Below are 22,071 nucleotides of genomic sequence, written 5' to 3'. Positions count from 1 at the left end.
AACATTTTCTTATCCTGCTGACAGGTTTTTGAGATGTCACGATAACCATCAAACTTTAACAAACAATTTTTTTTCAGCGAACAATGGCGCCCTCTGCTGATATGTTAAACACAGGTAGAGGCCCTGCCTATTGGCTAATTATTATACAGATCAAGTGCAGAACGCTGAGCTGCGCAAAAATTCAATTCTCTCAACCCTTTGTTTCAAAAATATTTCCACAGTCTGTGCAGTGGCACACACGCACAGTGTCAACAAGGCGATTATCGTCTGAATTCTTACACCGCAACAAATCACGACGCCATAAGAAACTATACGATCAGACTGCTCTTGATCTTATGGGCGGATGTGAGCGTTCATGGCTCAAGGGTCACACCTTCCTCAGCACAGATGTGCATGGAGACGATGAGTCCCCAGTGACCTGTTACAGCCGCTGACCGACCGTAACCCTCCGAGCGACGACGTTAAATGAGGAAAAGAAGAAAAATTGGGCAGCGATGACAATTTCAACAGCCTTAATTGGAGAACTTGACAGTGCGTTTTAACAAATGCAGGCGCCTCCACTGGGCATGCTCCATCTGATAGGAGAGGGGAGATAGGCACGGTGTGAATAACAGGCAGTTTGGGCGTTTTTGAGGAGGGTTGTCGCCCTCTCATCTCTGATTTTCTTTCTTTAATCACGCAGCTCAAACAACAACATTTTCCTCCCGGGCCCTACAGACAGTGGATGTCTTTATTCTCCACAATGCATGAATGAAAGGGAAAGTCTGTGAGCAGGAGCGCGTCTCTGTGCTGAGACAAAGACCTGCTGGTATCGTGGAGGAGTGTCGGTAAACGCAGAGTGAGGAGCGAGCTGAGCGTCGGTGTGAAGGAGTTGAGTCTGTAGGCAGCAACAGAGGAGGGACTGAAGCAGCGCCGAGTCTCCATAAGGATCTGCCGGACAGGCGCTGTCCGCTCAGCACCACCGCAGTCACCTTGCTGTGAAAGTCATAAACCTGCTCAGGACTGATCTGATCAATTACTGCAACCTGGGGAGTCCAATGAGCTGGATTTATTCTGCTGGCGGGGGGGAAATTGCCAGCGTTTGTCCTTTTATCTCGACATCTTGGATTTACCGACTATGTGACGTCCATTCTTAATGTGATGCCATTGGCTGCAATCATTTTGGATTTCGATAACATATCCTCCAGTGAGTCCGGCAGCTCTACGTGTTCATGATCCTCCACTCGCATGACAGGTGCGTGTAGAAAATACAGGGTTTGGAGGGAATGTAGCCTGATTCGTGTCAAGCAGCCCTGATTTCTTTCATAGTTGGTGAGAAACGACAGGTTGCTTTGCGAGCTGATTTTCTTATATAATTGTTTTCTTCAGTCTGATCACTGCTGTGCATGGTTGCACGGTGCGCATAGACTTACCTTTGCGATGAAGGGAACTTATTGGAGAAATGCCTAAGGGACGCAATGGGCCTGAGCGACGACAAGGATCGCATTGTGATAAACGTGGGAGGGATCAGACATCAGACATACCGCAGCACCCTGCGCACTCTACCTGGCACTCGCCTGTCCTGGCTGGCCGAGCCTGATGCACCCAACCACTTTGACTATGATGCCAAGATCGAGGAATTTTTCTTCGACCGCCACCCTGGCGTTTTTGCACATATCCTTAATTACTACAGGACAGGTAAACTGCACTGCCCGGCTGATGTCTGCGGGCCCCTCTATGAGGAAGAACTGGCTTTCTGGGGCATTGATGAGACAGACGTGGAGCCATGCTGCTGGATGACCTATCGCCAGCACCGGGAGGCAGAGGAGGCCCTTGATAGTTTCGGCGGGGGGGGCTTGTTAGACCTGGGGAGCGATGATCCCGAGCCAGAGCCTGAACATACCGAGGATGATGTGGATGAAATGACAAGGAGGCTGGCGCAGGGAGACTCACCTGATGCCAGGAGTGGGAGCCTGTGGAGCCGGTGGCAGAAACATGTTTGGGCCCTGTTTGAGGACCCATACTCCTCTAAATATGCAAGGGTGAGTGGCCTTGTAAGATCTTTGCTTGTCCAAATAAACCATGGCTTTGTTCTTCCTGTTTCACTTATGATTTGTGGTCCCCATAATGAGTTATCCTGGGCATACTCTGTGCTAAAATAACACTCTAAAATGTTTCATTTGTTTGAAACTGTCAGTGCTGCATGAACAGGAAAGTGGCTGTAAATTTGTCTACCTCTGTCCCTTGATGGTGATACAAAGACTGATGGATCTGAGGGGCTTTAGTGAAGCTTTTGATGACCTTGAAATCACTCTCCCAGGGGTTTCCACAGCAGGGATGTCACGGGGATGTCACTGTACAGAGAGGGAGGGAGAAAAAAAAAATCAACCCAAGACCTCATCTGTCAAAATCATTTACATGCAAATTATTACTCTCAACAGCCTCTGTCTCACAGAGGAGGATAGGCTAAAGAAACTCACTCTGACTCTCACAGGTCTTTGGATTGATATTTGCAGGGCACAAGGATCCCTGGGCAGGCTGGCTCTTTGGTTTAAATAGGTCAGCTACACATAAAGAAACCAGATCTTTGGCACCACCAGAAAAGCAGTGGCACACCTCCAGACAAAAAATGGGTTGCTGTTGGAGGTGACATGTTTGGCTTTTGTCATGGGCACTTTTCCATCTGGGCGCAATGCCTCTCATTGGTGACAATGAAATGACTTTACACCTTCTGACTTTTTTTTGTTTTTTGACCAGTGCCCCCTACAAAGACCGCTGCGCTGCACGCTGCTTTAACAGCTGTAGCAGCCTGATTGGTGTAATTAGTTATCAGGCCCCATTCAGCAAGTGTACATGGTATTGACATCCCCTCACTCTTACAGCGAAAATTAGGGGAAGGGGTTTAACCATCATACACACACTTCTTTCACATTTCACCTTTTGCATGTAGGGAAATTTCCCAAAGGGAAAAACCTTTGATTTTGTCCTACATTTAACAGTGAGCAAGGCAAAAGCAGAGAGAGGATTGACAGAGCTCCACAAAGCCTGGCAAGAAGATTAATTAGAACTGAGCCTCAGAGTTAATTACAGACTCTATTCACAGTGGATACATCAGTGGAAAACCCTTGTCACTGCATATCACTGTAGGCCTGTGGTTTGCTAGCAACAGTGAGAATTAGCCAATAAGGAGCAAACCATCTTCGCTTGTCACCCTCCCTCTGGGCCACACTGTTCCTAACTGTCACAAAGACACATAATTTAAGAGGCAGTCTGATAAGATGCAGCATTTGTTTAACAGTTTGAAGGGTGGGATGTTCAGAGAGCTGACCGAGTCAGTGTGTCAGGAGGCATCAGTGGTGGTCATGAAAGTAGCTTATAAGAATGGGGGTTTATGAGATTGGTGGATGCTGGCAGTGGTGGTAATGTAGATTTTTTTATCTCTCTTGCTAATTTCTGAACAAGAACATAAAAAACTAACAATACAATAGAGCTGCTACTAAGGATTATGTGGTTATATTCTCTGGCTATAAAAGGCCCACTATGATTCCTGAAGTCTAAGTTTACATATTCAGAGAGCTTGTTTTTTCCAACCAACAGCCCAAAACCCAAAGAGATTCAGTTTGCAGTCATAGAAGACTAAGAAAACCAGCAATGATTTTCAGTTTAGGCACAAGAAAATTTTAACCAAATTGCTGCCGGTTCATATTTTGTTGATTGACTTGTCAATAAAGCTTAAAATATAAACATTTCTGTTTACACTGCATCTGTAATGTGTAGACAGGGCCAGATCAAGTCACTCCGGTGCCACAGGGCAAATATGACCTGTGGACCTTCTTTATATGATATTTTAGTTAAACACAAACTTATTCATGGATATGCACCATGTAAACCTAGACACAGGTAGACAAGACATCCCCAAACAAAACCGAAATTAATCAAATATCACAAACCAACTAACCATGTATCTGTGGCTTTTTGGGCCCCCCAGGACAGTTGCTTACTTTTGCTAACTTGGTAGCCCAGACTGTGGTGTTGATTCTACTCAGAGTTATTCATTGAGGTCATAGTTTGCAGTGCGGTTGTATTGGACTTTATCATAGCCTAGGGTGTACTTGTTATTTTGCACAGTACATACTGTAGAGGGGGTGGACAAAACAACATTATGCAATCTGATAAAACAACACCACATACTAATGCCTCAAAAAATTGACTCAAAATCTCTCTTAATCCATATCAACCCAAGCTGAGCATTGTTAACTTAAAGGAGCTACATTTTTAGAGAAAGTTTGCATTTGATTGTATTAAAAGGTCAAGCTTCCCTTTTGCCCACGCTCTATTTGTATGTTTAAAAGATGAACATTTTGTACTGCATTTAAAGCAAATTCAAAAACCCACAAAACCACTGACATGTTACGTTCCAGTGTGCAAACTGCAGTGACTCTTATAAACTGATGATTGAGTTCTACGATTCAGATAATGAAGAAAGATGTCTCTCTCCACAAAGAGAGAAGGACATCAGTGTGCTGTAGTCACTGCTAAAACACAGTTCCCCTCTGTACCATCGCACTAACATGCAAGGGAAGCAGACATTCATAAGCAGCAGCGATTTCCTCAACACAATGCGATGAATTGCCAGTGATGAGATGTTATATGGGCCTGTTTTCCATCTAATGCTTCCTGACACACTGTGAATGGACAGGGCTGACTAAGACGCTGAGTTTCCTTTACTCAGTGGAATATATATGACTTCCTCATGCCCAGACATGCCCCACTCCAACTTATGGCCTCCTCAATGGCATTCATTTCTTCTCCCAGCTACTTAGCAATGCTATGCATTAGTCTGAGAAGCACTATAGAGCCTTACTTAGTCTTATAAAGACATCTTCATGCATGAACAAACTTCTATTGATCCAACTTTTGTGATTCACTGGATGATTAAGTCAATATCTGGTCATCCTGTTTTCACCTCTGTCCATCTATTGAAGATCTGTTGAGGATATAGCTGTTTTATCCCTTCAAACTATGGTAAAGCACTGGAGCAGTAACAGACTGTAAACCAGAACAGTATGATCAGAGGAAGATAACATGAGGACAGGGCTGGCTGCAGGCAATACCCAGGAGAGAATACTGTATCTGTTACATCCATGTAGTATGCATCAGAAATATCAGAACCTAAATGTGATGAAACATGATCACCCAATCGATAGATAATGAAGGCTAAAGTACTCTTTTGCCATTAAGGGAAACAGAGGTTTCTCATAAAAGTCTGTCCTCAGCTCAGCAAGCCTCTCAGCTCACTACGATTCCCAAGAGTTGATCATCCGGGCAGTATGACCTTGTGTAGGGAAAACCTACTATACCGATGCTGCTGAAGGGAAGAGCCCCAGCTAAATTTAGTCATGGGGGTTGACACTAATGTCCTGGCTGCTACTGCTGCTGCTGCTGCTGCTGCTGCTGCTGCTGCTGCTGCTGCTGCTACTTTCTCTTTGTAATCCTGCATGTAGCATACCCTTGAAAATGCCATGACCTTGAGATACAGCAGAGGGAAGGGAAGGAAGAACAGCAAGCGTGCATTGATTGTCCCTTTTACAATGACACTTGTGAATCAAGACACACAGAGAGCACAGTGTGGGGGGCGGGGAAGGGGGTAAGTGAGAGTGTGTCAGTGCCACTGTCACTGTCAAACCAGTTGCCATTGTCTAAGATTGAATTGCATTGTGTCGTGCTAAGAATGGCTGCTGTGCCATCTAGCTTGATTACATTGCACATATTACTGTGCTCAGTCTCCTCTCTGTCCTTCTCCCCCACCTCTATTTCTTTTCCTGCACCCTTTTTATATTTCCTGCTCAGTGGGTGGCTCTGGCCTCGCTGTTCTTTATTCTGGTGTCCATCACCACCTTCTGTCTGGAGACCCACGAGGCCTTCAACCCCATCATCAACCGCACTGAGACGGAGCTGGTGGACAACGTCACAGTGGAGCGCACATACCAGGAGACTGAGACTGCGGCCTACCTCACCTACATTGAGGGCGTTTGTGTGGTGTGGTTCACTTTTGAATTTCTAATGCGAATAACTTTCTGCCCGAGTAAACTGGACTTCATTCGGAACGCCCTGAACATCATCGACTTTGTGGCCATCCTTCCCTTCTATCTGGAGGTGGGTCTCAGTGGGCTCTCCTCCAAGGCAGCTAAGGATGTGTTGGGTTTCCTCAGAGTGGTCCGCTTTGTGCGGATCCTGCGAATCTTCAAGCTCACACGTCACTTTGTGGGGCTGAGGGTGCTGGGCCACACATTGAGGGCCAGCACCAATGAGTTCCTGCTCCTCATCATCTTCCTCGCTCTTGGTGTCCTCATCTTTGCCACCATGATCTACTATGCTGAACGGATTGGAGCTAACCCCAACGACCCTCGAGCCAGTGATCACACACACTTCAAGAACATCCCGATCGGATTCTGGTGGGCCGTGGTGACCATGACGACCCTCGGCTACGGAGACATGTACCCTCAGACGACCTCTGGTATGCTGGTCGGAGCCCTGTGCGCCCTGGCAGGTGTGCTGACCATCGCTATGCCCGTCCCTGTGATTGTCAACAATTTTGGAATGTATTATTCGCTGGCCATGGCAAAGCAGAAATTACCAAAGAAAAAAAATAGGCATATCCCTCGGGCTCCCCAACCAGGTTCTCCTAACTTCTGTAAGTCAAGCATCAGCTCCCAACACCAGAGCCCCATTGCCCATGACGACGTTTTCGAGATAAAGTTTCAAGGTAAGAAACAAAGATGATGTATATTCTGATACACATTGTCTCATCACTTCTCTGTCCTCCTGAAACAACCACATAAGAACTCGGCTGTTTCACTGTTTGTCTGTACCCACACTTCAATGAGCTGATGATTCCCACAGAAAGTAATCAGTGAGATATGTAATGAAAAGCATAATTGACATATTTGATTGGATAGAAGAATAGAGAGACTGAAGCAGACTGTGAGTAATCTTGCTATTGATTTTGCACTGCTTAATGCAGCAATTCACTCCTCCTCTCTCTTCAGACTAACTGAGAGTCTGTTAACTTGTATTTGTAATGTTAAGAACATGTAAATACACACTTTGGTCACTGAAGCCTTCTTGAATTCCTCTGGTGGCATTAGTGCAAAGAGATATTGACCTCTGATGCAATTTCAGCTCAAAAACAGAACAGGGATGGTGCGAGGCAAATATCAGATAGCAGCTATACATACAATGTTGTTATACGAGTTAATCCCTATGTGCATTCAGATTGTAGAGCGTGAAAATAGCAGATATATTAAAAATTATAGCCTTAAGCTGGTGTATGAAACCAGATTTTTTTTCGTGTTTTTTTTTTCCTTTTCTTTATTGTTTTCTTATAAGATTCCAAGCTGAACGGTGAGGCAGCTAACGCAGCTCTGGCCAACGAAGATTGTCCTCATATAGACCAGGCCATATCTCCGGAGGAAATCTTCAGCCCCAGCGAGAGAGAGCGGCCCTGTTTCCTGGTCACCACTGCTGAACGCCCTAACCATACAGGGGGCAGAGTGAGGAGGGGTACGTACAGTAACAGCCAATCACAGGCCCCCGTAAGACACTGACACGCTATAGACCATAGACAGGGCATGCTCCTTTTTCCCTCTTTACTGAGTGTTACATCTCAGTTTTATACAGGCATACACACACACACACACACACACACACTTAAATACACACAACTTCAAACCTCTTATTACAACCTTCACACACTTTCACAGCAGCTGATTCTCCTCAATCATCCTGCTGGGAATTGTAAATATTCCAAGTCACAATGACATCTGTTAAGGCCAAGCACAATCACCACAAATGTCAATAACACTTGTCCACACTGACATAATATATTTTTTGATACCATGCATAATGTAATACCCCTATTTATTTACCAGTAAGAAAGCTATTTTCGAGATTTATATGATCTAGAATGTGTTGTCTTACATGCCTAAAAAAGTATTTATGTGCTATGTGTGTACCTTGTATGTATATGTGTTTTAATGATAAATATCATGCGGGATCCTGACCTATGAGTACATTGCTCTTGATCATAACGGTGCATGAAGTGTCTTGCTGATGGGTGCTATCAGTATGGTGAAGGAGCACAACACAAATGGAGGAAGGAAGGCTAATGTCAAATATTATCATTAATATTATTAAGAGCCAAATTCTAGATTACTGATTTTTACACTTTACTACCAGGGTTAAACCCTTGTTGTTTATTTTTATTTATTTAATATCAATGTTCAAAACATTCCTAAGAAAGTCACGTTGGTCTCCAGCTGTGTGTGCAGCCAGCACATCAACAGAAAATGGTGTACAGTACGAAATTCTACCTGTAGCTGAAAATACATTCCCTACCTGAGGTGCCTACCTTTTCGAGTCTTTTGTAGTGTTATACTCCAAACCATTCCAGTACCACCCGGTGCATGCTGTTGTACTCCTGATGCACTCAATGCATGGAGAATAATAATCTGTCTCAAGTCTGTGTTGACCTGTTTCTTTGGAGACAAAAACAAGAAAGCAACAGGTGTAGTATTAGCAGTGAGGAACACCAAAACATTTTGTCATGGATTCAGTGCTGCAGTGTACTCAGAACGTTCTCTGTTTTTCAACTGAAGGTTATGAAAAGCCTTGGAGCCTTAACAGCATGTCTGGCATGAGCGGGGATGCCTCTGGAGTGTCCTCAGTGTCCGCCCTGCCCTGCAGCCCACCCTGTCTAATGCAGCACTCACATTCTCCCATTCCATCCATTATGTAGCATGGTTGAGTAGCAGACACAATGCCATTGGAAGGCCAGTCCACACTCCTCCTTCTTATCTTTCCTGTCAGATTTTGCTTTTACACTTGCCTTCGCTCCTGCTTTTTTCATTTTTATTTCTTTTTTTTTCTGGAAAACTGTATCTTAACTGTGCTAATACTCAAGCTTCCCAAGTGTTCTCCTTGGGTGTGTCATCATATCCTAGACTAGAAGACATTGGCACATGCCACTCTGCATGGGTCACCTCAGTTGCAGACAAAGCACTGTTCTACTTCTACCACAGGCTAAACCCACTCTTTCCCTGTGTTTACATCATTGCCTGTTGCTCTGTTGCTTTTGATCTCGCATACTCTTCTGCCAATAACTTTTATCTCATCTGCTTTTTACAATTTTGTGAAAGAAATTTTCATAAGATGTAACCCCTGCTAATAATATGCTGGACATTAACAATACATGGCTTTTAAACATATCCAAAAGGTACCATTGCCAGCTGTTAAGGAAACTCCTCTTAAGTGCTTTGTACGTTGCAAAGTAGAGACGTTATCATTCTGAAAGTGCAATCCAGACAAGACTTAATGTTATCTGAGTGGCCATCAAAAAATATTTTAACATGATGTTCATGATGTCCAATGCAATATGGAGATGATGACAATTCCTATGATACTAGTGATGAATACATCTAATGTCAAAAGAACTAAAACTGTTTGTTCATTTGCATGAACTGCATGAGAAATTATGTTCAACAAGAAGCTAACTGTATCGCAGTACCTGTAAGAAAAAAAAAAACATTTTTCTTTCAAAAGCTTCTAAAGCTTTGTCGTTTTTTATGCATTTTGAGACAGCTTTACAAGAGACTCAGTCATAGCAGAGATTTTTATGTAGCTGCCATTCTTTGCCTTTCCCCAAACTCATATATTTATTTTCTTGTATTTATTTGACAGGGGCCTCCAACTAAAATAGTGTGATTTAACTTGAACGATCTGTCATAAAGCCAACTAATGCTGTTATGAGCATAAATAGTTTTTATACAAATATATTTACAGGTAGTTATCAGTTTTTAAACAGCATCAGTAGTTTGCAGCAATTTCAGTGGCTGCTGTGATGCCTAAAAATTAAGGCAGGGACTCATGAATTATTAAACAACGGTGCCTTCATACCTGGTGAGGCAAAGTAAAAGTGAGTAATAAATTGACATGATTTTACATAACTGGTCCCAGTGTAGCATCAATACACTTTATACCATGCTCATAACAGTGTAACGAAAGCTTTATTTTACAAAGGTACACCTTGTACCTTTTGTACCACCCTCGTACCCTTAACAGTAAAATGCCCTCTTGGTTATTATTATTACACCATACAATGCACACTAGGATTTAACCTTTAGTGGGATACATAAATCCAAGCAAAAAAAACAACAAAAAAAAAAAAAAAAAAAAAAAAACCCATCTGAAAACACTGACTTAATAGTCCCCAACACAAGAAAAGTTTTGTATGATAAAGCACAAAATATTACAAAGGGGACCAGGCAACTCTTCAGAGCCAAAATATATCAAGTTATGATCAACCAGAGATGTCATGATGACTCCTGCAGTATGTATGTCTATTGATTTAAAGCATCAATACTGTTACTGTTACATGTATTGATACTGTCCCAATAATTATGCACAATTTTTTCAGGGCACTTTAACAAAGTTTATGTTAACCAATCGGAAATGTTAATTTCTAGAATAGGATATAAGTATAGCAAGTCATCTAAGTTTTGTTTTTATTCTGAATGAGCAGAGTTTTACATTTTGAGTCATGTCTCTTGTGGTAAGTAATGGACGTTACATATTTAACAAAAAAATAAAAAGAAAAAAAACCTTGTGAAGATTTGATGTGAAGAGATGCAGGTGAATTATATGCTCATGCAATTCAAGTGAAAAAAAAAAAAAAGTACAAATCGACAGTATGGGATGTGGGTCTACTTGGGGAAAGGTAAATGCATGTATTTTACATTTATGCAACAGAAAAGTATTCAAATAAAATATGTAAATATAAGTCCTTGCATGAAATAAATTTTATACACAACGAGCGTTTAGACTCCGTTTTTATTCAACAGCACTATGCATACATACAACCTTCCTTTCCCACTAGCTTACGGCTAGTGCTTTCAACTGCTGTTTGACCCTCTTATCTACCTGTGTTCGGGTCAAAGAGAGCAATAAAAAAACAAGGTGACTGTGAGAGCATGACGCAAAGTATACAAACGCATGACAGTGACTGAACTACTGTACATCAACCTGTAAAACGCAGCATGATTGGGCATGTTTATTAACCGACTCAGAGTCCAACCTCTGCACACAGACAGTACATCGTTGTCTGATGCCTTGGCTAAGCATGGGAAATACATGGTAAACCTGTCGTTTACCATGAGGAACTAACGGAGCACATTTTCTTTACTCTCCAAGCTAGTGTCATTTCTCACCTCTCCTCGCACATCAGAGGTATCCATTATCGCCATCATTTCCACCATTATACATAATTTGTGTAATAATTTATTTTTGTTATTGTTTTTTTATATGTTTATAGAGACCCAGCGACAGCACCGGAGCAGACAACCAACAGAGTCAGTTTGTGTTATGAACCATGGTGTACCAACCACTATGTGTATGACCCATAATGGCCCATCACCCACCTGATAGTGCTGTAGCATTGTTGTGTGTATTATGTAGTATTTTTAAATGGGTGTGACAGTGACAACCTGTACATCACAAACTCAGCATAGATGTAGCACTGAGGAAGTTTTGTTGTCAAGCCTTATGTAGCTCAGTATCTGTGACTGGTTACTGTGTTGTAATTTGTGTGCCTATTTTTGGTGTGTGCCAGTGCTGTAAATATGCTTTTTTGTGTGCTGACGTTGTGTGTACCAATGTTTTGAGTGATCATCAAATATTTGTGTGCTTCTTCTGTTGAAAGAAAAAAAAAAATGTTGCTCCGATTTAAAATCCCCCCACCCCCCAGCAAAAACCTGTCACTTGTCATGTCAGCCAGACTAAACAGTTGAAAACAAATCGTTAACTCTGCACTGTCATGGTCACATCTTTGTAGACTTTTTGCACTGTTTTGCACCAGTAAACTTTTAACATTCCTTTGATATGTTTTCAGGCTTCAAAGAGATAACATTAACAAAAAAATGGGGAAAAAAAGGTCATACTTTCAAAAAACACCACTCTTACCTTGTATTAATGAGGGATTAAAATGGCAAAGTGTGCCGTTTGAGATTGGTGAATTATTTAGCTGGTTAAGCAAATCTTATTTAAGGTTATTCAGAAATGAATAATCTATATTCAACATTAACTAAATGTTGATATAACTTCACATGTAGCTGTACTTTGATTAACAAAGAAAGCTTATGTATAAATACATTAACTCATGTCATAGCTCAGACATAATTATTCAGTGATACATTTTAATTGACAATCATGTTAAATTGGATCATTATTCTTTTTCTACACACATGCAAATTGGTATATTAGTAATGTAATACTAACTAATGCCAAAACTTCATACGCCTCATACTGGACAAGTGCCTCTGTTATGCAAATTCTTCTTACCATCCAGGAGTAAAGCTTAACCAACATGATGAACTAATCTACATTTTATTTTAAATTAACCATCTGTCACAAGCCATTGAAAACAAGCATCAGTTCAGTACTCAAACAACACACGGATACAATAAGGACCCCCGTACGGATCAGTTTCTAAAAGCAAGCAGTGAGCATACCTAATTAAAAAACAGCCATTGGGTATAAAGTATAGATTGTTTGTGTGGAAAAGTTAGTGAAAAGGGACCAACTTTTTACCAAACAACTGCAAACACACTGCCAACAACTTGCTGACGCCTGTGTAAAGTCAGGTACAGCAGATCTGGATCTACCAACAGAACTGAGCACAAATGGGGAGACAGTGTGCTGAACAATATCTCACAGAACTAAAAAAAAGAAAAGAAAAAACAGCAGCTGTTACCATCAATGGAATCAATAACACAACTAAGAGGCAACTAATGTGTGCCGTTTAGTGAGACTTCAGAGTGTGTATTTTGGACACCGTGCAATTTGTGGTTAGTTATCTCAATGAGGTGTTCGGTGATCGTTTTGATTGGTTTGTTGTTTAGGGATTTTTTGTGTCTTTTTTGACCAATACAGTTCAGGCTTGTACAATAAATAGTGATAAATAAAAAAAAACACAGAAATGATCCTTTTTCAACGAGTGTTGATTTTTTTTTCTTCAAACTAATCCAGGTAAAAATACATTAACTTAACTTTCATTAATGCATAATTTCAGTGACACAGATGGTTTCTACATTGCATAAACTTTAATCATAAAATTAAAAATTTAAAAATAAAAAGGTAAATACAATACAAACATCTCCTCCCTAAGCCATTCTGTGTCCTGCTATCGCCCTTGACCAAGGCACTGGCTTAAGACCTGCAGCTGGTCCCTGGGTACTGCACTGCGGACGCCCACAGCTTATAAATATGTAGGTTGGGTCAAATGCAGCGGATGAGCTTCTCCCAAGAGGGGTTGATGAAGTATTCAGTATGAAAGTGGTGCAAATAAGATAAACATAATATCAAAGAATATCACACAGACTGACAAGAATATGAATAAGTGATGGACAGTTGGCAAAGAAAAAAAAATACTGTCCTGAATGTGTGAGTGGTAAATCATGAGATTTTCACTATGAAGTGCAGAGATTGACTGCCTCCTGACATTCAAGATCACAGCAATAAAACCGCTGACATGGGAAGATGGAGCTTTAGCACCAGTATAGCCCATCCCTCACACTATCCATAACGGCTTCATTCAGGAAGACAAACATGGCAGGTGGACCAGGAGCCATAGGCATGGTCATGTCCTGCAAAGCCATCACCCCCAATCATGTCCATCAAAATGACGGGCTGGTCAGAGAAATGATGGCCTCTGTCCACATGAAACATATCTCAGCCTGTGTCCAACCACACAACAATATTTATGACAACTGCAGTTTGAAGTGTGACCAGTTCAAGCAGCTCAGGTAGCCTTACAGAAGGTGAAAGTTACTATACTATATATAAATTCAAAGGCACTTAAAATAACCATTGAGGGCTTTGCAAAGCACCAATAAGCCACTAAATCAGTCAGAAACACGTTAATTCAGAAAGTCACTTTTTCTTGTTTCCGACTGTTGCACGCCAAATGAATGCTCCTGTTGGAGCCAGTGCAGAGTTTTATCTTGAGCCAGTCGTTGCAGTGCATAATGCCATAGAATGCCCGGCTCCACAGCCAATGAGAAGAGGTCTGAGACCAGATATGAGCTGAGGCTGAAAGACATCAGTCTGTGAACCGTCTCCACACATTCCATGTTCGTTCCAGCCCCAGGAAAGGAGACACTCCCCTGAAAAGCAGAAGGGTCATGGGTCAGTGGAGCTGACAGGAGAGAGATGGGGCTGCAGCACTGTAACATGTAGGCTAAAATTAGCAGCCTGAAGAAAAGGCGGTCTGCAAAGAACAAAAAACAGAAGGCACGCAATCCCTCTCACACACACACAGTCTCTGTTCCCAACATTGACACTTGGCCAGTAATAAAGCCTCCCTGCTCTTCACAGCTGGTGAGCTTGTTGGTGGGTGTGGTCAGGTCTGCATCACCGCGGAGACACGTGCCATGGCAACATAGTTACCTAATAGGCTCCATTGCCATGGCAACAGAAGCGAGCTTGCTTTCTCAAGGGTAACACATCTTCAAGCTTTCCCCATCCTGCAGTTGTGTGTCTTTCATGCCATTTTTTCATTTGATTCATCGAGAGGTTTCTTTGTCTTTCTGCCTTTTTTTAGCTCGTCTCTGAAAATCAGGAGCATCAAAGATTTGGATTCGCCAACAGACACATATGTTTTCACCAGTTAAGAGACCAAGATATCATGCCAGCAGCTTATGTCAGTGTGACAGTCTGCCAGATATGGCTTATGCATTACAAACAAACACACATAGCTCTGTCTTTAAGATACTGCATGCATTTATAACTGGACTGCCTCCATCTCCATCTTTGATTTAGGTTATTCAGTAAACACTGTGGTTCTCATTTATCAGTGAACTTAATCTGTTGAAACATTTTGTTCATTGGGGAAAAAAAGCCTTATTTTGGTGCTGTGCTTAATTCATGGACTCACTGACTGGAGTACAGCACCTCAGTGTTTCCATGGCAACAAAGTGCCTGCACAATATCCTGCACAACAAAAGGGTAAAAATCAAGACACTCAAACCAAAAGCCATTTCCTTGTAAACAAATCCTGTCATTTGGGTTTACATTCGACAGTTTAAATTTTCACACCTAATTAACAACACCACAGTGATACAATCTGTAGGAGGTGCCTTTTTTTTTTAGCGTGGCTTACATGATACTTCAGGTACAAGTTAAAAGGAGCTAGTATAAGGTGTTTTTCCTTCTACAGTCCTATGAAGTTTGAAATGTTCACATTAACAAAAATCTTTCCTCAGATTGGATGAGCTGTGCCCACAGCGTCTTTGGCCTATCTCCCACCTCTGACCACTGATGATGAATCTCATACATGAGGAGCACTTCCTCAGGTGCAAATGGGCAAAGGCTGAGCAGGCAACAGATACCATGAGCAGCATGCAATGCTCTCCGTTCCTTTCTGCCTGACCTACTTCAGCCCCAGAAATAGCAGCACTCAGGTCTCTGCTTCAAATCCTGTTTTGCTATTTCATTGCTCCTGCCACCAAGACAGGAGGAGAAAATGGGGGCGAGCATGGCAGAGGAGCGAGGTTCACATACCAGTTCTGCTTTCTCATCGCATAGCTGAACTTCTGAGAACACAGAGCAGTGCTTTGTGAGAACTGTCATTATGACAGATGGACGATGTCTTAAAACCTTCCTAATTATAATGGCAGATTGAGTTAACTGGTTAAATTGGTCAGAACATTAAAAGTGGATGGCTATTTGCTTGCAGAAATACCAGTGATGTTCAGCGTTTCCTCTCTAATGGAACCCTGTGCTTGTGTTTCATCTGTTCATGTTCATCTACGGTATTTATATTCATGCTGATGTAAAAAAAAAAACTGGGTCAGTGTTCAAAATTTAATGCAAAAGGTTTTACTCTCAAATTGTTTTATAGTGCTAGTTGGTAACTATGGGAAAGCAGGATACTTTTGGCAAGCCTGGACAGAATAATTCTTTGTAAGTCTGATGAGAAATCACACACTCAGATATATCTGCGTTTATTTAGTATTATTTCAGGGATGTGTGTGCTTGAACTGTCTGTGTTCTGTTCTTAGGTGGATAAAGGGAGATTTCTCTCTAAACATGCAACTGGAAAAACATGACTGTAAATGTGTGTGTGGTTAATTCAGCTCTTTCACAGGCCCGTTTGGGTAATTGCTTCTGTCAATGATACCCATGTATCCATGCTGTAATAACTTCCTGATGCAAAGGCCATAGAGCAATGAGCTGACCTCAGAAATCCTTTTCAGCATTACCAGAAGGATTAATATTTCACACTGATGTCTAACTGTAATGTCTTAGTCAGATCCCTAACTAATTCCTCCTCAGAGGATGACTTGAAATAGTTTAGCCTGTGTATTCTCTATTCCTTTATGTAGTCTGAGCAAGAGTCATGTCAGGTCAGAAACTATGTCTCCTGTTTAATAAGTAAGCTTAATTTCTCTCTTCCTCGATCTACCATTTCAGTGCAGTTGTGGATTATGTTGTCAGATGTTTCTGCTTATCTGTTTTCCTTTTCAACAAATTTTACTGGCATATTGGCAGAAATGGCTATTTTTGACCTTAACATACAAAAACTAAGTCAGAAGACAAGTGCTATATAAGCTAAATGAAAAGAAAATCTAAAAAAATGTAATGACGTGTTTGAGAGAATACACTTACCTACAATGGCAAGATTATGTTCAGCTCCACATGCAATCTGTAGAGAAGAATGTTTAAAATGCATGTTGAAAGCAGACAGATAATTTTTAGACTGTAATATCCATGACTTGTTATGCCATGATTACTGAGATACTCTGTAAGCAAACCTGCTCAATAAATAAATAAATGAATGAATGAATAAAATTACGTGTCAAGATGAAGTCCTTCAGCTTTTATTCAAAAATGCATAAACATAACATTACACATAACATTAGGGATGATTTCACCTGCAAACAAATTAGATGCTCCGATATAAAACAACTCACTCCACAATGCATCATTAGAAAGCAAAACAGGTAACTGTAATATAAATGCCAGCTCATTCATAAAAGCTAAAACCCACTGCTGGACTGAATAGTTCCATAGACTTTCTCCTTCATAACTGCTACAGGAATTGAGGGGACAAATTTAAATGCTGATCCTGAACTCTACAAAGCTCAACAAGAGTAAAACATGAGCCAGAGCTCTCTAGATGCCAATTTAGATTGCTATAGCTTTCTTACTAGCAATAAAAGTCATCTCTCTCTCTCTCTCTCTCTCTCTCTCTCTCTCTCTCTCTCTCTCCTTGGTAACACAGTTAAATTGCTCTGATGAAGCAATGTTTTTGAAGCATAAAGCATACAGATGTGGCAAGCCATGAATAAAAACACACACCCACTGATTCATAAACCTCTGACAGGTTATAATTTGTTACTCTAGTAATGTTTATAAGCCTCATAAAAATGTGACAGTTTACTAAATATTGACTCTGTGAGTGTGTATGTACAGTGTAAGGAGGACTAACATGGTAGGGTGGGCTGGGAGATTCATAGTCCACTCAGCTAATCCATCTTGCCTTTCGCTGTACACACACACAAGGTGACTATACCTTGACATATGCCAGTGCTGCAGCAATGATCTGTGCGCAATGGAAGAATGATCCAGAGCTTGCCCTTGTCCGTCCCTGACATCCACTTTACTGGCAACAATCTCCTACCATATAGCTGCCATTTAGACTACAGGTTAACTGCTGCAATCCCGTGATGCTCACACATAATTGCTCTCGTGGGAGAAGAGACCTCTGCCTTCTCGAAATATAAGTGGTTCTCTCCCAAGTGGATGGTAATGGCAGTGAGTGTGTGTGTTTGTGCCTGTGTGTGCATGCTTCATAGGCTAGATATTGTGAAGCAAATCATTAAGAACCTACTCTGTGGGGCTTGACTATCATTCAGTAGCACTGTGTTTCACCTCATACTAAACAATCTTCAGCTACCGGTTTTATTTGTGGTTGTCTGCTGCCCCCTGCTGGATTTACTTGGACATTCAGACACAAAACAAGGTTGAAAAAAATATTAATAGTCTATTAAGTATATTATCACTAATAACTCTAAATCTCATAAACACCTTTCTGTTACTCATGTTTAGCCTCTAGGCCATTCAGTCTGCAGAGACATCTTACCTGTGTTGCTCCACTGAGGACTTTAACCTCTGCAGGGAAGCAAACCTCCTGGTTTCCACCTTCTGCTAAAGGACCAGCTGACTGCTGCTCTGGGTTCTGACTGGTTGATGCTTGTCGGCCCAGCTGTCCATAATCTCCTCTGCCCCATGTGAACACTCTTCCACTCTCTGAAAATAATTATGGCCCGATTCAAATATGGTAACTGTCCTTTAAATCCTGTTAAAACTGGTGAGTATGATTGAAATAATTTGTACTTTATATGTTATGTTTCACCTGTTTGAGCAACAATGTGTGTCCAGCCGCTCCACACATTTCTAACTTTCTCTCCATCCAGTAGTGAGCGCTTCAGAAGGGCTGGGGAGGACAAGAAGGGCTCTGTGGTGGTCAGCTGACCATGTTTGTTGCTTCCCCACAGAAACAAATCACCGTCTCCTGAACAGAAGACAGGAGCAACATTACTCTTCATCCAGCAGAGGCAGCAGCAGAAAGGCAGAGCAGTAATTGAGTGGTACTGGCCAACTAATTACAAGACAGAAGGGAGCCCTGCCATGATGATTTATGTACATGACGTGGAAGGCAACTCACTAGCACAACCTGAAAGTATAAATGCTCCCTGATGAGCAGTATGAAATGCATTATATATCTGCTTTAAATTATCTTGTCTTCTGCTCTTTACTATATACAATCCAGTGACTTTATACACTGCTAAGGATTCAGGATTCCAGAAGCTTCCAGTCTTGTTTATTTTGGAGGCACTCTGGCCAGTTTGAAAGCAATTTCCTGTTGTTTCTCGTGCAAATAACTTGCTGAAATGCTTATAATCTAAATAACATTGTAAAATAAAGCAGTGAGGTTTTTGTTGGAAATTTTGAAGCCTACACACACTTCCAAGACTCACTCAGTGGCTCATATTTATACAAAATTAACAAAAGATAACACAAACACACCACAACAGATGTCATATATACTAGGGTTATACCTGTAAGGCACACACAGTGTGCTGAGCCTGCAGCTACCAGGTGTGATGTTTTCTGGTCCAGACCTGCAACAAAGACACAATAACACAATAATCTGGCTATATTTATCAAACATTGGTGGCTCTGAAAAATCACCTGAGGCCTACAAAAATGTTTTCTGTATTTTTGCTCAGAGTAGAGTTCCACTTACCTGGTACCAGACAGGGGACCTTAGAGCAGAGGTGTGATGGGATAGGGTGTGGACTGAGCGCTCTCTTGGCCTGACTGAAAAGACCAGTTCCCCACTGATACACACAGCCCGAATCTGAAGGCCAAACAGAAAATTAGGATTTGTGGATTGATGGTCCAAATGAAAACAGACTGAGCACAGTTTAGGTTGTTAACTTACCAGTAACGGCGAGGGAGTGTCTAAGTCCTGCTGCTACACTCACCACTGGACCTTTCAGAGACTAAGAGCAAATAGCACAATGACATCTGCTTCAAAGAAATGACTCAAACTGATCATGATGTGAAATTGGTTTGTAACAGACATGACAAGCATTAGAGAGGCTTCCAAAACTTGTGGCTATATTTTACTATTAAATGAAGTAAAAGACGCCCCTGCTTTGTGCTCACCTCAACAAACAGAAGATCTGCAGAGTGTGTGACTGTCGGTCCAACACCCAATTGTCCAAATGCATTGGAGCCACATGCCAGGACCTGACCACAATCTGTCAGTATTACATAAAAAGAAAAGAAATTTCTCTATAAATAAAACACACTCAAATATTATGAATGGAAGGTAGTGCCAGACTTTCCAGAAGGTGTGGCCCATAGGACACAAACAGTTAGCATGGCTGCTTGTAAGACAACACTGATCACTTGGAATGTGAGTCTAATGCTGCATTTATGCCATATGTGATGGAAAGTAGTCAAGGGAAAGATTCCCCCACTGATAACACGTAAGGGTTCATGTGATCAGACAGTTCCACAAAGCTAGCTGGTTGTGTGAGGCTTTTAAAACACTGTGCACTCACAATGTAGTTTTATATTCATAACGTTTCTGTTAAATTACCTTTAATGGTGGATCTAAGTAAAGATGTCCATATTTTTTGCTTTTTCAGAAACTTCTGTGTCATTATTTGTCACAACAGATACACCAATGCTTCCAGGAATATCTGGGTCTCCCCTGGTCTAATTACAAACTGGATGTTTACATGAGTGGTATTTACAAGCCAGAAACTGGTTATTAAGGTAACTTCTTACTCCTTATTTCTAACTCACTACTGTGTAAATCTTTCACATCTAATTCGTCTGCTCACATGTATTTCCAAACATGTCCTGTGTAATTTTTGGCCACTGTGACGTCCAAATTGTTCCCTCAAGATTAAAAATAAAAAAATAAAATGTCATCCTATCCTATCCATAATCCCTGCCTATTACCACTTGAGGAAATGCTTTTTATTAACTCTCCTAAAATGTCATATCCCTCTCAGCCTTGTGTAAGTGAAAACAGAGTGTCACTTCTTGGTCTTGGAAATGGTGCTCACCAGTGAGAAGAAGAGTAAAATCCCAACCACAGGATACATTTGTGACCCTCTGATTTAGGCTGGGACAGAGCTGGGGAGCTGCAGTGTCTGCATTGTGGCCAAGTCCCAGCTGGCCTCTGTTATTCTGTCCACACACAAACACCTCTCCATTCTCTGTCAAAAACAAAATAAACGATAAACATTTGAACATCGTGCAGTTTATTGTTTAGTATGCTAAACACAGATAGATTTTACGCTCAGACAATGCACAAAACATAGCTGACAAAAGAGAAAGCGGTGATTTAAAAGAGCACCACCTGTACACTGAGTAGCCCCAACATTTCATGTGAATAAAATTACACTCCTTCTAAATTGAGGGAGGGGGAAATGTTGTTTGACGAGCTAAAAAAAAAGAAAGTATAGACATTATTATTATTATTAGGAATCTGTTATCTGGCACCACTGTACACAGAAAGAAATAAACAGCATGCAGCTCATCTGGCCGCAAGGGGGAGCGCATGACCTCTGATAGACTTGTTCAGACTTTGTTGACATGACCAAACACGTTAGGTACCAGGTGGACAAATTTTATTATTATTTTTTTAGATGAAAAGTGTCGTTTAGGAAACAACCCGTAACCTACCGGTGATAAACACAGAGTGACCCCCGCCGCCGCTCACAGTCTGGACTGCCCTGCTTTGTAGAGCAGCGGTGTCAGAGAGACGAGGCACTGACTGGTCTTCCACATGTCCCTGTCCCAGCTGCCCGTAGCTGTTGGCTCCCTGACATAAACGACATTTATCACTAACTGTACACAGCGACAACCGCGTTAACGCTCAGTGAACAGCTGACCGGATTTTAATGTCCGTTTGTATTCGCTGCACGTGTACGTTGGAGCTAGTTCTCTGACTGTTAAGCTAACGTTAGCAAAAGTGCTACGTTACCGCAGCTAAGAGAGGTGTCACTCTGATGGTAGTGAGCACTGAAACCATTAAACCACATAACCGGACACACACACAAATTTAACATGTTGACACTATAACTGTGAAGATAACAAACTTACCCAAGAGAGTAAACAAAACTCCAACAGGGACCTCGTTTCCATGGAGTAGCTACCGGTGCAGTATGATTTGCGACACTGTCGTGAAGCAAACTACCATGATGCTGTGATGCTGTTTTGGTGTGCCAGAAGCTGAAGAACAGATGGTACCGCTCTCATTTAAGGTACCGTTTAAAAAGTCAAGTCAACTTTATTTAAATAACCCAATATCACAAATCATTCATTTGCCACGGCGGCCTTAGAGTCTGTGCAACATAAAACATCTTCTGTCCTAAAATCCTGTAATTAATGACTGCTGGTTAGTAAATAATTTATTAATGCTTTATAGATCAGAGATAAGCTGTTAACCAG

At 41.5% G+C, this 22,071-nt stretch overlaps 2 protein-coding genes across 5 annotated transcripts; one reads left to right on the top strand and one right to left on the bottom strand.

Moving 5' to 3' along the window:
* The first annotated feature begins 1,457 nt into the window (after positions 1-1,457).
* On the top strand, positions 1,458-11,457 carry kcnc1b (potassium voltage-gated channel, Shaw-related subfamily, member 1b). 3 transcript variants are annotated; one of them, XM_041038036.1, is made up of 4 exons: positions 1,458-2,021; positions 5,830-6,745; positions 7,369-7,542; positions 11,348-11,457. In XM_041038036.1, the coding sequence occupies exons 1-4, from the start codon at positions 1,458-1,460 to the stop codon at positions 11,455-11,457; spliced, it is 1,764 nt and encodes a 587-aa protein (XP_040893970.1). The 3 variants fall into 3 exon arrangements, with proteins under 3 accessions (XP_040893970.1, XP_040893969.1, XP_040893971.1); XM_041038035.1 differs by lacking the exon at positions 11,348-11,457 and adding an exon at positions 8,637-8,776; XM_041038037.1 differs by lacking the exons at positions 7,369-7,542; positions 11,348-11,457 and adding an exon at positions 8,612-8,776 and having other exon boundaries at positions 5,830-6,723.
* Positions 2,207-21,786, bottom strand: sergef (secretion regulating guanine nucleotide exchange factor). Of its 2 annotated transcripts, XM_041038050.1 has the most exons (12): positions 21,724-21,786; positions 21,304-21,442; positions 20,682-20,834; positions 19,768-19,862; positions 19,541-19,601; positions 19,343-19,456; positions 19,155-19,217; positions 18,449-18,607; positions 18,176-18,342; positions 16,699-16,735; positions 8,390-8,516; positions 2,207-2,333 (listed from the first exon to the last, which is right to left on the bottom strand). In XM_041038050.1, exons 1-12 carry the CDS (start codon positions 21,763-21,765, stop codon positions 2,288-2,290), a joined length of 1,203 nt encoding a protein of 400 aa, XP_040893984.1. In that variant the 5' UTR covers positions 21,766-21,786; the 3' UTR covers positions 2,207-2,287. The 2 variants fall into 2 exon arrangements, with proteins under 2 accessions (XP_040893984.1, XP_040893985.1); XM_041038051.1 differs by lacking the exons at positions 2,207-2,333; positions 8,390-8,516 and adding an exon at positions 10,970-14,195.
* Between the last annotated feature and the right edge of the window lie 285 nt (positions 21,787-22,071).

This window comes from Toxotes jaculatrix, chromosome 5, assembly GCF_017976425.1.
Source record: "Toxotes jaculatrix isolate fToxJac2 chromosome 5, fToxJac2.pri, whole genome shotgun sequence".
Lineage (NCBI taxonomy): Eukaryota > Metazoa > Chordata > Actinopteri > Toxotidae > Toxotes > Toxotes jaculatrix.
The sequence above is the reverse complement of the archived record's forward strand: the minus strand, read 5'-3'. Positions and strand labels throughout refer to the sequence as shown.

Excerpts from the sequence above, each read along its gene's own strand:
- kcnc1b (XM_041038035.1), top strand. The coding sequence starts at position 1,458 with ATGGGCCTGAGCGACGACAAGGATCGCATTGTGATAAACGTGGGAGGG. Across the intron at positions 2,022-5,829 it reads ACTCCTCTAAATATGCAAGG|TGGGTGGCTCTGGCCTCGCT; the intron begins GTGAGTGGCCTT and ends TTTCCTGCTCAG. Across the intron at positions 7,543-8,636 it reads AGGGGGCAGAGTGAGGAGGG|GTTATGAAAAGCCTTGGAGC; the intron begins GTACGTACAGTA and ends TTTCAACTGAAG.
- sergef (XM_041038050.1), bottom strand. The coding sequence starts at position 21,765 with ATGGAAACGAGGTCCCTGTTGGAGTTTTGTTTACTCTCTTGG. Across the intron at positions 19,218-19,342 it reads GGTCCCCTGTCTGGTACCAG|GTCTGGACCAGAAAACATCA; the intron begins GTAAGTGGAACT and ends TCTTTGTTGCAG. Across the intron at positions 8,517-16,698 it reads ACATAATCTTGCCATTGTAG|AAACAGGTCAACACAGACTT; the intron begins GTAAGTGTATTC and ends TTGTCTCCAAAG.